This window comes from Salvia miltiorrhiza, chromosome 8, assembly GCF_028751815.1.
Source record: "Salvia miltiorrhiza cultivar Shanhuang (shh) chromosome 8, IMPLAD_Smil_shh, whole genome shotgun sequence".
Lineage (NCBI taxonomy): Eukaryota > Viridiplantae > Streptophyta > Magnoliopsida > Lamiales > Lamiaceae > Salvia > Salvia miltiorrhiza.
This window is the reverse complement of record NC_080394.1, coordinates 3,986,023-4,000,677: the sequence shown is the minus strand read 5'-3', so window position 1 is coordinate 4,000,677 and position 14,655 is coordinate 3,986,023. Positions and strand designations below refer to the sequence as shown.

Below are 14,655 nucleotides of genomic sequence, written 5' to 3'. Positions count from 1 at the left end.
TAAAGTTTTTTTCATTTTTAGAATGACTTCAAAATCCATACTATATTTTTATACTATTTTTTTAAAGTTCATGCAATTTTTACAAATGACTCCAAATTTAAGGTAATTTTTCAATATTTTAAAAAGTTTGTTTCTTGTAAAATTTGTATAATTTTTATGACTACCTCCAAATTTGAGCCATAAACTATAATTAACCATAAATAATAAGTTCCTCATGAAAAATTAAGTCATCCTCCTTAAAATTCATAATCTTCACCGACCACGTGGACATGATTTAAAATAGTACTCCCTGCGTATTTATAAAAAGTATCGATTTCTAAATAGTACGAGTTTTAATAAAGTAATTGGATGTATTGTGAGTAAGGGTCTCACTCTATTATTAGTAGAAAACTTATCAAAAATAAATTAGATACATTTATGAAGACGAACGAAAATCACAAATTGAATAGATTTTATAAAAACGGATGAAATATGAAATTTCAGGCGCCTGTGGCCTAATGGATAAGGCGTCTGACTTCTAATCAGACGAAGTCTGTCTTCCAAATCATTACATCATCGAACTAATTAAATAGCGAAATTTTGCTAAACTTCGCAAATGAAAACCCCAAAATTCTATTAATAACACCACCAAAATTCCAGTGAAGGACCATGCTTTAGTGATATCCAAATTCCGCAGTTGTACAAGATAACAATATTAATATTAATGAGAAATTCATAGGTAACTAACATGATACATAATAGCATCATCCCTCCCACGTAGGCAAACCAACACCCTTAAAAGGAAAAATTCTTTTAGATTTTCCCTATATGATTTACACGATACAGGTCCACCCTTAAACATTACAAACCAACCCTACCTCCACATCCAAGGTCGTTATGTTTTAAGCCGTAGATTTATAGTACTCGACACATTAGAGAAGAAACCATACAATGATCACTAGAAAAGGAGATAGGAAGGAAACAGCGCATCTCAGTTTCATACTTTTTAACTCACCACCGGTTTTGAAGTTGCCTTCTTTACAGCTTCAGCGTATGTCCGGTGTTGGTAAGTAAGAGTCGACTCAAGCAAGTCCCAAAGCGAAGTCTTTGGGTTCCAACCTGAAACACAGATAAAAGGTTAGGAGAAGGTCATCTCTAACATGAATGTGTTTAGGTAAAACAGCAGTTTTCTACCAAGTTGTCTGTTGATTATGGTCATGTCAGGAATTCTCTTGTCACTATCATCGTATCCTTCACCATAGAATTCTTTGGAGCTTATATCAGTCGTAGGTGTATCCAGTGGAGGTTCTCCACTAACCTTTGAGTAAACCTGCATGCAAGCATTAAACAGGAGAGTTTAAGAAAACTACCCAAAGGTTACAGACCTGAAAGAAAAGACAAGTGTGTGAAAGGAAGGCTCGACAGTTCAAAAACAAGTTTAAACTTACCTGAGTCATCATTTCAGCAAGCTGCCTGACCGTAACTTCATTGTTAGGGTTGCCAACGTTAAATATCTGTCCATTAGCCCTCGTTGGGTTTTCCTGAGAATTCATTTGATTTAACAACACTTGCATAAATAATTTACTAATACACAGCATTTGGAAGGCATAACTAATATTGTAAGACATACAATCATCAAATGGACAGCTTCGATGGCATCTTTGATGTAAACAAATGTTCTCTGCGACTCACCACCATCCACAAGCTTCAGTGGTTCACGCCTTAAGAGATTCTGGGCAGAACAAAAGCCAGCAAAATGGAAAATGAGACAAGTTCATAACAGTATATAATAGGCAGAAAATTCATAAGAAAAACAGTATTACATTGCTAAAGCAGGCAAGAACTCTTGGAACGCCCTCACTTGGGCCATCGATTCCAGGTATAAAGTCCATCCTGGGTCCAATCCAGTTGAAGGGTCTCACAATTGTAAATTCAAGACCGTTTTCAGCACCCTCAGCTGTAGAACAAGAATATGAGAATACAATATGAAGCTTCAGTTTTACTTGTGTCCCACAAAAATACAAACACGCAGCTCACCATATATCAACCTCTCAACTAACTGCTTTGCACATGCATATGACCATCTCTGTTTCTCAATGGGGCCAAATATGCAAGGGGAGGAATCTTCTGATAGAACATAGTTAGCAGGATCCTAATGCAAGAAGATGGTGAATAATCAGAAAATCCAACCAAGCCAAACAGAACAGTTAAATATCCCCTTGGTTATAACTTGGTAAAGCACAATTCAATAAGTAAGTGAAAAGAAATCATTGAATATAATAGTAAACAATCAGATGAGAAATGAGCTTACATTTAGCATCTGACTAAACAATGGTAATAAATTCATTTAAAAAGCTTAAAGGGTATCTATTTCTGGGTAAAAAGAAATCTACAGGCAGCAATTACTAGCCGAGGTAATTGTTCGTTTAATAACTTTTTCAAGCCATCATGTATTATTCTTCATCCTTGAGTTGGCATCACACTTTTCAATGAACTCAACTATTTAAACTACCCCAGTGAGATTCTTTCCTTTCTATACAATTTTTCGAGTCCATTTAATGTTTTAACGCAAGGCCCTTGATCACACATTTTATTATCATATTGTATAGGTCACTCTCTTGGTCAAGCTAAATGATATACATGGAAGTCCCAGCACAAAACATTACAATGATCCTCAGTATTTTAATAATTACACACAGAGCTTCTCAATCAGCTTTTTCCATGAGTTGACTTGAACTACAGATGGTAGACGTCAGGACAACAATTCCCATCACCTATTAGCATCTTATCTTCAAACTGACTCGAAATTGTGACACAAAGCTCAAGATTTCCAGAAGAATGTTTTGGTCCTCAGAATATATACATATTTACATATTTTTATGATGCGAAAACAAAGAATCGCATTTCGGAGGTGATGTTAAATATTCTAATTGCACAAAGTCTTTGTTAAATATGAGACAAGAGATTTTATGATCTAAACTGTTGGAGAAAAAACACTTTAGTATTCAGAGGATATGAAAGCAAACTCTCACCTGCCGCAATGGGCTATCTTTGGGTAAAAAGCAACCAATTGTTTTCCCATATACTTCACAAGTGGAGAAATGAATGAGGCGCTTTCCATTTTCCGAGCAGTATTTAATCTAAACCAGAGCAATCAATCAACTTCAAATTACCGTAATTCATTTGGTCAAAGATTTTTATATGACATATTAGAAAACCAAAAATGCAAATCAGTTTTAACACGAAAGACTTACCACGGGGAGAGCATCAATGAAGTTGCTGTAGATCGTGTCAAGCGGGCGCGTATTGTAATCTGCTGGAGTGCATATAGCAGCAAGATTTATGATCTGTCACACCAGAATATAAATAGCACCAGTTTAGGGTAAAAAATTAGAATTAACACATGGATTAAATCTATTTAACCAATCAGGAACAAATTCGAGTATTTGAGAGAATCATCATTCTCGGAAATACTCCAAGTGAAGCTTACGAAAGAAATAAAAACCTATAGAGATCTTAGTAGACCACTCTAGATTTACTCCAGTAGCAGCTCATAATTTCACTTCAATTACTTAGTATCATCAGATATCTTTCCACATTGAAATTAAACCAGGAATATTCCAATGCAATGCCAGTATCTTAAACAAAACCTACTTAAACAAAAATAAACAAGAAAGGGAACTTGAACGACCACAGATGCAAGATCCTCCTACTTAAGCACGAGCTAAGACTAAACCTCACGAACAGAGACACATAAAAAGCAAGAGAAACAAACGTCGGAAAATTACAAGATCCGACATCCGAATGAGGCCTTCGAGGCGAGAATCGTTCTTAATGTTGAGGCGGTGGAACTGGATGCGATCCGCCCAGGGCAGCGACGACGGCTCGAGGAGGTGCTTGATCTTGTCGCTGTACACATCCACCGCCAGAACCTTGTGGTGCGTCTCCGCCATCAGCTTCTCGCAGAGGTGCGAGCCGATGAAGCCGCCGGCGCCAATCATGCATATGGTGATCGGCTTTATCGGATTGCCGTCGAGATCTACTCTGGCGGTCGCCATTGCTTGCACCGACAGTTCCTTCGGCGCTGATTGTGATGGATTGGGTGATTGTTGATAATGCAGGCGAGAATGTGGGGGGTTTACGCGTGAAGGAATTTGGGGGAATTCGGAAGAGATGAGGTATTTAAGGTTGGGAAAAGGAGGGAGGGGGAGTTCTTCACTGAGTTGAGATTGAGATATTGTGTTGGTTTTCAACTTTGACTGTGTACGGCTTCTAATATCGGCACCATGGAAGTCAAACAGCTACTAAACTAACTCTAACTTGTTTCTTAGCTACTCCTCCTCAACTCTTGAAATTCGATTTAATAAAAATTTGGTTGAGCTTCATCATGTGATAAAGATCATTAATATAAGACTAGTCAATTGCTAGCTAGTGAAATGTTGGGAGTATTCAAATTTGGTTGAACTTGATCATTAAAATATAGATAATCATTCGGGACTCATTTGTTACGTGGTATGTATGAATATCGTGTTTGGTTAGGAACGGTTCTAAAGGCCAGGCACCCTTGACCGCCGCCCATTCAATTTTTTCTTTATTATCTATATATATATGATTAATGTTAAAAATATATGTTAATCTCGCTCGATCTTAATTGTGTAATTTCAAATAATTATTTCAAGATTCAACCTTTTTTTTTTTTTACTAAAATTATATTAGAATCATTCGGTGAAATCTTGCCCGATCATCATTAAATTCTTAGGTTTGTTCCTGTGTTTGGTAACATTTATAATTAAGATGTAGAGGTTCCGCCTGTGTGCACTTTTGTGTGATGTAGAGGTGCATGATTTCTAATTTTTTGTGCGACGCCTTTGTGTGGTGTATAGGTGCGTAATTTCCCATCTTTTATGTGGTGTAGAGGTTCCGCATGTGTGCACCTTTATGTGGTGTAGATGTGCATAATTTTTCATCTTTGTGTGGTGCAAACTGCAGAGGTTCCGCCTATGTACGACATATAGGTTCCACTTAAGTGTAGAAATTATGTCCGTGTGCACCTTTGTGTGGTGAAGATGTGTATAATTTTTCATCTTTATGTGATGTAGAGGTTCCGCCCATGTGCAGATCTGTGTGCACCTTTATGTGGTGTAGAAGTGCGTAATTTTATATCTTTGTCTGGGGTAGAAATGTGTGATTTATGTGGTGCGGTGTGACAAGTGTGACTTATTTTAAAACTTGTTTAAGCCGGAGGGTTGACACAAGTTCAAAGTTTTACAAATGAGCTCAAGCTTGAACCTATATATAATTTGATTTATCAAATAATTCGAACTTTTGGAGATGGAATTAGCCGTAGCCCGACAAAGTTTTTGGACTTCACATTTAGCAAGCAGCAACAACAACTCACATCTTTTACTAATTTTTTTAACCATTCAAACAAATTATATCAAATCAATAATAGTTGGGCCATTAAATTTTGGATTAGATCTATTTAACCGTCTTAAAAAACTTCAAGTGAATATACATTATACACATTGGAGGAGGATCAACTAAAAAAAATCCTTAGAATTAACAATCTTTTATACAATACCTTGTTGTTATATGGGAACGAAATTCGCTTATAATTATTCACTAATTTTTAAAAATAAATATAACAAACCATACTAAGAAACAATTGCCTCGACTTGAAGAATATTGATTGGATATGAATACAAGCTGATGTGACAATGCCACAGATTAAAGACAATTAAAATAATTGTACATTCAATTTTAAAATTTGGTAAATTGGTCTAATATACCCTTGTCGGTTGTGGCTTGTGCCTACTGCCTACCATGTGGTCTAATTTGATAAATTCATAAATTGATCAAATATACCCTTAAATATTGACAAATTAGCATTATCTTTTGTAGAAAGCTTACACTTTTCTTTGTGCCGAGCAAATTAAAGGGGCAAGAAACTGTTGCACACAGCCAACATCCAGATAATTATTTAAAGAATAATCAAATGAAGCTTGCCCTTCACAGTTACCCTGTATAATAACTATTCCTACTACAATTTCCCCCCTAAGAATAATTTCAACTAAAAATATTATTTTTTTATTAAAGTTGGCAGCTTGAAATGACTAAGTTTATCTCACAGAAGTAGAAACTGCAGCTCATAGCAGAGCACAACAAGCAAACTTACTTACCTTCCCTTCTTAAATTAATCTCATTTGTCTGTTTTCTTTATCAAGTTTCATGCACATTTTGACACACAATGCCATCTTCATTCACAAGGGTTTCAATTTTATTGTGATCAGTTAAGATATGCATAGATTTCAAAGATGCAGCCACTTCATCATAATCCTCTTCTCCTCTTTATATAGCACCTAAGAATCCCTTAATCTCACTCAAACAAACACAAGAAAACATGATCATCTACATTCTCCTAATCCTGTGCATTGCCCTTGCAAATGCACAACCTCTAGTTCCTGCACTGCTCATATTTGGGGACTCAGTTGTTGATGTAGGCAACAACAACAATCTTGAAACCATTGTCAAAGCCAATTTCCCACCTTATGGCAGAGACTTCATCAAACACAAACCAACTGGTAGATTCTGTAATGGGAAGCTTGCTTCAGACTACACTGGTATATATATATATATGGTGTATAATAACTACCTAAATTCAACTGCTTCTATCACCAAACTAACCACATCTGTCTTTTTCCTACAATGCAGCTGAGAATCTCGGGTTCACCTCGTATCCGCCTGCCTACCTCAGCAAGCAAGCTAAAGGGAAGCATCTCCTGACCGGGGCTAACTTCGCGTCCGCCTCTTCAGGCTACTACGACACCACAGCAAAAATCTATGTAAGCATAGTGAATAATGATGCAAGAGCATGAAAAAAAGATCTGATTTTTCGAGCTTTTGATCTTGCACGTAGGAGACGATCCCATTGAGCAAACAGGTGGAGCTGTACAGAGATTACCAGAGGAAGCTCACGACACTCGTGGGGCAATCCAATGCTACATCGATCATAAACGGATCCATACATTTTGTGAGCAGTGGAAGCAGTGATTTTGTCCAGAACTACTACATCAATCCTCTGCTTTATGACAAGTACACTCCACTTCAATTCACAGACATTCTCTTGCAGTCTTACACCAAATTTGTGGAGGTAAAGCTAAATCAAATCACACAGAATTAGTCTTGCAAAATGAAATGTGTATATAACATAACTGTGGCTATGCATACAGGAGCTGTACAATATGGGAGCAAGAAAGATTGGAGTGACAACATTGCCACCACTTGGATGTGTGCCTGCAGTTATTACCATATTTGGTGAGGACAGAAACGAGTGTGTCGAGAAGATTAATAAAGTGGCTGTTTCATTCAACAAGAAGCTCAACTCCACTTCCCAGAAACTGCAAGCCAAGCTACCTGCTCTTAATCTTGTGGTTTTGGATATCTACCAGCCTCTTCATGACCTTGTCACGCGGCCTACTGATTACGGTGAGCCTGCACGCTGCACTGATGATACGAAACACGAGATGAAATACAATTCTTTCAACATATTGTGATGTGTTTCAGGTTTCTTTGAAGCAAGAAAGGCATGCTGTGGGACAGGATTGGTGGAGACATCTATACTGTGCAATGCAGAGTCGGCTGGAACATGTAGGAATGCAAGTGAATATGTTTTCTGGGATGGCTTTCACCCCACTGATGCTGCTAACAAGATTTTGTCTGATGATTTGCTGTCTGCTGGCCTCTCTCTCATCTCCTGATTTTCTCACATCTTTTTTCTGTTTCAAGATTGTTTTTTTGTTTGAGTTGGCAGTTTGAATCTGGTTTTAATGCAGTGGTCCTAGAAATTGTGTGATGTTCATGTATAAATAAAACAGTTGGGAGTGGAATCTGTTTTGAAATGCTTGTATTTTTGGTGTTTGATGCACTATTTCTTTGCAAATTATGACCACCGGTAATGGAGCATTAGTGTAAAATTTATCAGAAGTCTACAAAATACTAATTAACGATAGATTACAATTTAAGGTTTAAGAAATTAGTCACCTCAATTTATAACAGTGGGATTCACACGACTCCAGTCACATTTTGAATGAGATCCTTACTCTCCTAATAATCAAACTCACATTTTATTCATGACAATTTTTTTTATGGACGGAAAAAATACATAAATATTTTTTTAATCAAATTCTTAAATTATAAATTTATCTATATCTAATCTGTAATATTTTAAATTTATTCACTACTACTATAACTTACAGAATACTTGCCACGCATTGTGTGGGTGACATACTTCCTCCGTCCCGCGAAGTTTGAACAGTATTTTTTTTAAAATTATTCCGCAAAACTTGAGTACTTTCTTTATATGATAATTTTTTTTTCCTTTATTCACATTTTCATCTACCACCCTAAACACATAAAACAGTAAAACACAACTCCCTCCGTCCCCAAAAAACATGAGTCATTTTTTATGGACACGAGACTTGAGAAAGTACTACTAATATTTAGTGTGGTATCTGAAAAAGTGAAAAGGTAAACAAAGAGAAAAACTTTTGCCATATGAGAAAACGTAACAAGTTTCGTGAGACGACTTAAAAAGAAATACGGCACATGTTCCATGGAACGGAAGGAGTAATTCGTCAAAATCTGTGCTGAAAAAAATTGCTCAAATTTCACGGAACGGAAGAGTACTGCTAATAATGCTCTCACAATTACAAAATGGTAACAATTGGTAAATTTTATATACTTTGTATAATAAAAATGGATACATTTAATATTTTCTTTTTGAAAATTGGTACATACTATACTATTTTCACTCATATAAAATGCCTTATTCATAGATGCACAATTACGCATAAACCAATGAACACTTACGCATAAACCAATGAACATCAAAGTTCAACGTTTCTACTGTGCCAATTTGAAAAAATTTTGAGGGAAGAGAAAGAAAGGGGAAAAAGATGGATTTCAATCAAGCAGCATTAAAGCTGCTGTGTGCGCAACTGAAAAACGCCCGCCAAACGCCGTCGCAGAAGGCCTTCAGTCTCGGCGGCATCCTCTTCCAACGCGCTTGGATTCAGGTTTCCATCGCTCTGTTTGTGCGCCTCTTCTATTTCATTGTTTGCTGCAGCCTCATTAACATTTGCAACGCTAAACCCTAAATCAGCTGGATTTCAGGGGGTTCTAGTCTCCGTACCTTCGGTATCTGACTATGGTGAGAGCGGCCGCTTCCTTCTAGACGACGGCACCGGCGTCATTGAACTATCGCTCTCCCGCGACTTCCGCGGCCGCCACTGGGAATCAGGTCCGTCTGTTTGTTTTCTGCTTTGTCTTATAAATAAATTGTGAATGTGCTTGCTTTGTTGCGTGTTTGTTTCGATTAGGGATGTACCTAATGGTGGTTGGAGGGTTTAATGTCCGCGCAGGTGATCTGCCATTGATTAAGGTAAATTTTATCTTTCCATTTTAGTACTATTTTTCCCCCTCTCTTCTCTCTCTTATTTTTTTTAATTTTTTTTCCATGAGTGGCATTTCTAATAAGAAATTAAGTTTCTTTGCTGAGTAGCTGGTCTAATTCTTTTGCTATTTCTTCAAAATCAATTGGTATTGCTACAATTGATAATATGTGAATATGAATGTTTGAGATAAGTGCTAGGTGATGCTGATATTGGTGTTGTTCTGGCTTAAAATTGTTGAACTTTTGTTACAAATTTTGGTTGCAACTTAGTTTTCTATTTATCTGATCCTTACATTCTAAGTTTGCACCTCTTATTATTGGTTTTATAATCATAATCATGTCTGGGTGTGACAAATTAGAAAGACTGCATTTTTGTTTTTTTGGATGATTGGATCACCATACATCTATTCCTTATCAGCCCTAGCAAGATTTCAAATATTTGATGTAACTGGTGCTAGGCATAACACTTCAATACATTTTGTGGTTCTGTACAACTAAACATGGAAAAATTTCTTTTGGATAATGAGCTCACTTGGTAAATTTAAATCATGAGCAGAAGCATCTTACGAAAATCGCTTAGCATCCTACTGAATTCGCCCTTTTGTTCCTTCGTATTGTTGACTATGATCACAATGGCATTGATTAATATTAAGAAAGCTAATGCTTGGTAAGCTCTGCATATCTTCTTCAGATAGTTGTGATCCTGTCTGGTAGCATGATTCAAGTTCTAGACGAACACTAAGTATATTTATTTGCGTTGTATAGAGTTATCATCTGCCTCACTATATTCACCCTTATATGAGGGCACTGCATCATTTCCTTATTTGATGTTTCTTGGGGATCATTGTAATTCATTTTTTGAAAAGGCTAAATCGGATACTGCGTGATTGACAGGTTCACAAAATTGTTGATCTTTCACCATTTCCAGATAGGGAATCAATGTGGTATCTAGAAGTCATGGAAGCTTTCAAGCTCTTTTACGAACCATTATTTCAAGAATGATGCGGGTATAGAAGGAGAGACCTCGACTTCTTCTTGGTTGTCAGTTACATGCTACTGTAAATGCCTTCTTTCACCTGGTTCTGATCCATGTCTTTACTTCTGAGAATTTAACTTAGTTTTACATGGAAGAATTTGCTTCATGTTTAAGCCCTTAAAGATTATTATATCTTTGGTATATAGACAAAGTATGATCTACAATTAAACTGCCTGGACTTAGGAGAAGAAAGAACCCATGTCATGTTGCAAATCCACCAGTTTTATACATATAATAAACTTACACCATTTTGAATTCAACATGATATGTGAGAAAAGGTGACCATCACGCAGCAGCAACGGCGGGCAACAAGCCGTTGTAGCGGAGAAATGCATCCGGTGTAGGTTCACGACCTCGAAACTCCAGGAACACCTGATAAATTTAGTCTAATAAGGGGAGCATTTACTTTGAAGGATTAATCTTGATAGATGAAAATAATAAGGTTAAAATCCCATTTACTTTGATGAATTAAAACTTTGGGATATCTTAAGACCCTTTATTATTTCTATCATTTAAGCCAGTTTTGTTTGATTCTTATCCCATTAAAAGGGTGATATTGAAGAAATTCTACTATTTAGGATAAGAAAATACTCGATCATACATCTGATCAATCATATAAAGTAGACGCCCCCTATAATAATGAAGTTTGGGACAACATATAGAAGTTGGGAAAATTTTCAAATACCTCATTGGGTGCCTTCCCACCTCCAAGGGCAAGAATGGTTTCACGAAATCTACGCCCCATTTCTCTAAGAGACTGTCATGTCACAACACAATATAATTCAGGCTTCTCAACAATGAAGATCACCAGAAATTAAGCAAGTAACATGTGTTACTACTACATATGTTACATAAGTTGATATTTATCTCAAAAATATAGAATACTCTACCTGATCATCATCCAACCCAGCCTCCTCAAATGCAGAAAAAGCATCTGCAGATAATACCTCTGCCCACTGAACACACAAACATTTCACCATTATTGCCAAAATACCACTTAAAACACTCACAAATTAATCAAATCACCTGATAACTGTAATATCCTGCTGCATATTTATCTGAAAAGTATGAGACATTGAGAATAAATTTGTGTCAAAACAATACGACGTTGAGACCGTATCAGACCAATAAAGTGAGCAGACTAACCTGCAAAGATATGACTGAAACTGCAAAGAAATCTGTCTTCTGGCAGCAACGGTATTGTATGAGTCCTCTTACCTATTTCTTGATCTACGTCGTATATAGACTCTAGTCCCCCCGGAACATAGGTTGAGTGTAGTTCCAAATCCACAGCAGCGTAGCGCAGCTGCAGACCACGTACCATGTCAACGTATTGATTCAAACGCAATGGTGCAACCAACACAATTGCGCTCTCTTACCTGACGAAGCAGTAGGGTACCTGCCCTAAACGTCCTTGCTCGAAGAATTCTCAAGCACGTGTTTTCTGGTAGAGGTTCTCCACTTTCATAATGCTTGGCGATGCTCAATATGGTTTCCCTGCAAAATCAATGTTGTTAACCGCTTTCTTGAATTAGTAAGGCTAAAAACTGCTTTCTATGTCATAGATTAAAAGCAACCAAACTTTGAGAAGCTCGTCGTCTACCCCTCAAAATACAAGGAAAAGGAAAGGAGAAGTGTTTTCACCTCTGGTAACACCAGTTCTCCATGAAGAGAGAAGGAATCTCCACAGCATCCCATTCTATCCCTTTGTTGCCGGATACTAGGCCTTCGTCTTGTGTGGTTAGCAAATGCTGAAGTGCGTGGCCGAACTCATGGAATACCGCCTCAACCTAATTTAATCAACGCGTCAAGAAAAAATGTGACGACCCTTCAAATGGAATCCGGACTAACAAGTGGCCTAGTAGTCATTGTACCTCGCGTATGGTCATAAGACTTGGCTTGTCCCTTGTTGGTGGAGTGAGATTGCAAACAACATTTGTGATTGGTAACCGGGGACGGGTAATGTCACTCGAGCACACACCACTCCTGCCAACAACTAAATCGGCCCATGCACCACCGCGTTTCTCTGAGGGACGAGAGTACGGATCAAAGTAAAAGTAGGCAATGGGAGCACCTGAAGAATCTCTGATTTTGTAGAAGCTGACATCTTTGTTCCAGACCTGTCGAATTTCAATGCGTAAAATGCTCTGCCTTCATAAGTAGAAAGCAAGTTTCAAGAGTTTTAAGATGTTATACCGGAGCTGTGCCATCAGCTGGCTCAATATCTACCTCAAATAGCTTTTTCGACAGGTTGAAGAGACCTTCCATTACCTTTGGCAAAGGGAAATAAGGGCGTAGCTCTTCCTGCACAAGTTTGAGAGATTTGAAGTTAAGTAGGCTTGAATTCCTCAGGGAAGTTTGAGGAGAAGCCAACCTCATCGAAGTCATAAGTTGATTCTCGAAGCCTTTCACTCCAGAAATTGATATCCCATTGATTCAAATCATTCGCCTCTTGAGCACCTCGCCCTCTGGCATAGTCTCGCAGCTCCTCCAACTCTACAGAATTGTATCGAACCATTCAGGAAAAGGCGGTAGACGTAGCTGAATGATGAATCTCACTCACCCCGAATGGCAGGACCCCAAGAAGCCTTATGAAGCTTCTCAATAAGATCCTTTGCTGTATCAACGGTGGCCATTTTCATCTCTAAACTCACCTAATATTGGAATTCTGTTTCAGTCTTTCTTGAGAAAATAACAGCACAATTGGCTCAACTTAACATTCTAGCTACATCAGTACCTCAGCATAGTTCTTGAAGCCAAGGAGTTTTGCTTTCTCCAATCTGAGTTCCAAAACGCGTTCAATAATAGGCGTGTTATTCAGAGGTCCATCCGATGCACGAGTCACATATGCACGGAAAACTTCCTCTCTCAAGGATCTGCTGCAAACGTGTTGCAGCACAGATCGATAAACTGGGCCATCCAACGTAATTATCCAAGGACCATCATCAGCTGTGGCATTCTCATATCCCTACTTTTCAAGAATTACATGTATGAAAATTGAAATGCAATCAAATCATGAGCAAAAACTTCCAACTTGTATATATGTTACCTTGACAATGGCAGCCTCTGCAGCTATAGTAAGGGTGGTCAAAGGCAAGCCTTCTATTTCTTTTTTATCTGTAATAACTTTCTCAAAACTTTTTGTTGCATCTAGAATATTCTCTTCAAACTTTTGAGCAAGTTTTTCTAGCTCCTGAAGGCCACAGTGCAAGAATTAGACGAGTATAACCAGAAAAACCAGAAGAAATCCTATTTTCTCTATTTAGAAAGCACCTGCTCTATTTCGTTGAAACGTTCTCGACTGGTATCTTCGAGAGAAACTCCATACAAAACTGCTTCTTTCAACTTCACTGCATAAAATGTAAAGTTTCAAATCCAAACAATCACTAGCTAGGTTGAAGACTCATCATTCAAAGAAAGCCCCAAACAAGCTCACAGTCGACTACTCGTTTGCGCGCTTCACTCAGCTTTCCCCAATCCAGAGAGTCTCTGATGGCCTTGAAGGCCTTGTATATGAGCTTACTCTGTCTCAATTTCAGCTGGAATTCAACCTTCTTGGGCTGCAAATGATATTAACTATGAAAAAAAAAACAAAAACCAAGAATTTGCACATATCCTGATGAAGAATCACATACTTGAACTTGTTGAATTGCAGCCCTAAGCTGAGGGCAATCCTTGACAGAGTTGAGATGATTCACAATCCCCCAAACAACTGATAACCTATCTATCATCTTCTCCAGAGGCACAACCAATCCTGCCCATGTGGGCTCCACTGTTTTCTCCAATTCATCCAAATCCTTCTCCTACAATTTTAGATCAATGCATTCTAAATTTTAAAATACATCTTCAAATCTATCAAAAGATGAGGGGGAATTCGCAACTCACGAGTTGGATGAGCAAGGTTTGAATTGCGGGGCAGACGTGATTAGGCTCTATCACATCGTATGGCGGGAAAATGAAGTCTTGCAGCAATGGATTCTCAGCTGATGCCATCGAAGAAGGCAAAATTTTGAAGATGATGATCAACTATGATATGAGGAAGAATTATTCAAGTTCCAAAATCTAGTTTCGAGTTCCTTTAATTTTCCACAAGGAGCCGCCTTTGACCGTTGTTTCATCTTCAGTTGAATCTTGGGTTATTAAATGTTCACTTTTTAAAATTATTGATCAAAGAAAAAGCTATAATGTA

General features: G+C 37.7%; 4 protein-coding genes across 5 annotated transcripts; 2 read left to right on the top strand and 2 right to left on the bottom strand.

Annotated features, from left to right (window-relative positions):
* Window positions 1-676: 676 nt before the first annotated feature.
* LOC131000137 (UDP-D-apiose/UDP-D-xylose synthase 1-like) lies at window positions 677-4,415 on the bottom strand. The gene is made up of 9 exons (XM_057925912.1): window positions 3,768-4,415; window positions 3,234-3,326; window positions 3,012-3,119; window positions 2,017-2,131; window positions 1,803-1,936; window positions 1,610-1,711; window positions 1,428-1,520; window positions 1,174-1,309; window positions 677-1,098 (listed from the first exon to the last, which is right to left on the bottom strand). The coding sequence occupies exons 1-9, from the start codon at window positions 4,035-4,037 to the stop codon at window positions 986-988; spliced, it is 1,164 nt and encodes a 387-aa protein (XP_057781895.1). The 5' UTR covers window positions 4,038-4,415; the 3' UTR covers window positions 677-985.
* Window positions 4,416-6,302: 1,887 nt separating this feature from the next.
* LOC131000138 (GDSL esterase/lipase At5g22810) lies at window positions 6,303-7,877 on the top strand. The gene is made up of 5 exons (XM_057925913.1): window positions 6,303-6,599; window positions 6,691-6,821; window positions 6,896-7,129; window positions 7,209-7,464; window positions 7,543-7,877. The coding sequence occupies exons 1-5, from the start codon at window positions 6,380-6,382 to the stop codon at window positions 7,734-7,736; spliced, it is 1,035 nt and encodes a 344-aa protein (XP_057781896.1). The 5' UTR covers window positions 6,303-6,379; the 3' UTR covers window positions 7,737-7,877.
* Window positions 7,878-8,700: 823 nt separating this feature from the next.
* Window positions 8,701-10,635, top strand: LOC131000139 (uncharacterized). 2 transcript variants are annotated; one of them, XM_057925915.1, is made up of 4 exons: window positions 8,701-9,053; window positions 9,151-9,277; window positions 9,399-9,418; window positions 10,325-10,635. In XM_057925915.1, the coding sequence occupies exons 1-4, from the start codon at window positions 8,934-8,936 to the stop codon at window positions 10,430-10,432; spliced, it is 375 nt and encodes a 124-aa protein (XP_057781898.1). In that variant the 5' UTR covers window positions 8,701-8,933; the 3' UTR covers window positions 10,433-10,635. The 2 variants fall into 2 exon arrangements, with proteins under 2 accessions (XP_057781898.1, XP_057781897.1); XM_057925914.1 differs by having other exon boundaries at window positions 8,734-9,053; window positions 9,357-9,418.
* Window positions 10,636-10,654: 19 nt separating this feature from the next.
* Window positions 10,655-14,654, bottom strand: LOC131000136 (organellar oligopeptidase A, chloroplastic/mitochondrial-like). The gene is made up of 17 exons (XM_057925911.1): window positions 14,352-14,654; window positions 14,102-14,269; window positions 13,903-14,026; window positions 13,740-13,816; window positions 13,516-13,659; window positions 13,204-13,434; window positions 13,030-13,120; window positions 12,841-12,962; window positions 12,663-12,770; window positions 12,341-12,586; window positions 12,111-12,256; window positions 11,846-11,963; window positions 11,613-11,772; window positions 11,493-11,524; window positions 11,357-11,422; window positions 11,152-11,223; window positions 10,655-10,838 (listed from the first exon to the last, which is right to left on the bottom strand). Exons 1-17 carry the CDS (start codon window positions 14,457-14,459, stop codon window positions 10,752-10,754), a joined length of 2,100 nt encoding a protein of 699 aa, XP_057781894.1. The 5' UTR covers window positions 14,460-14,654; the 3' UTR covers window positions 10,655-10,751.
* Between the last annotated feature and the right edge of the window lies 1 nt (window position 14,655).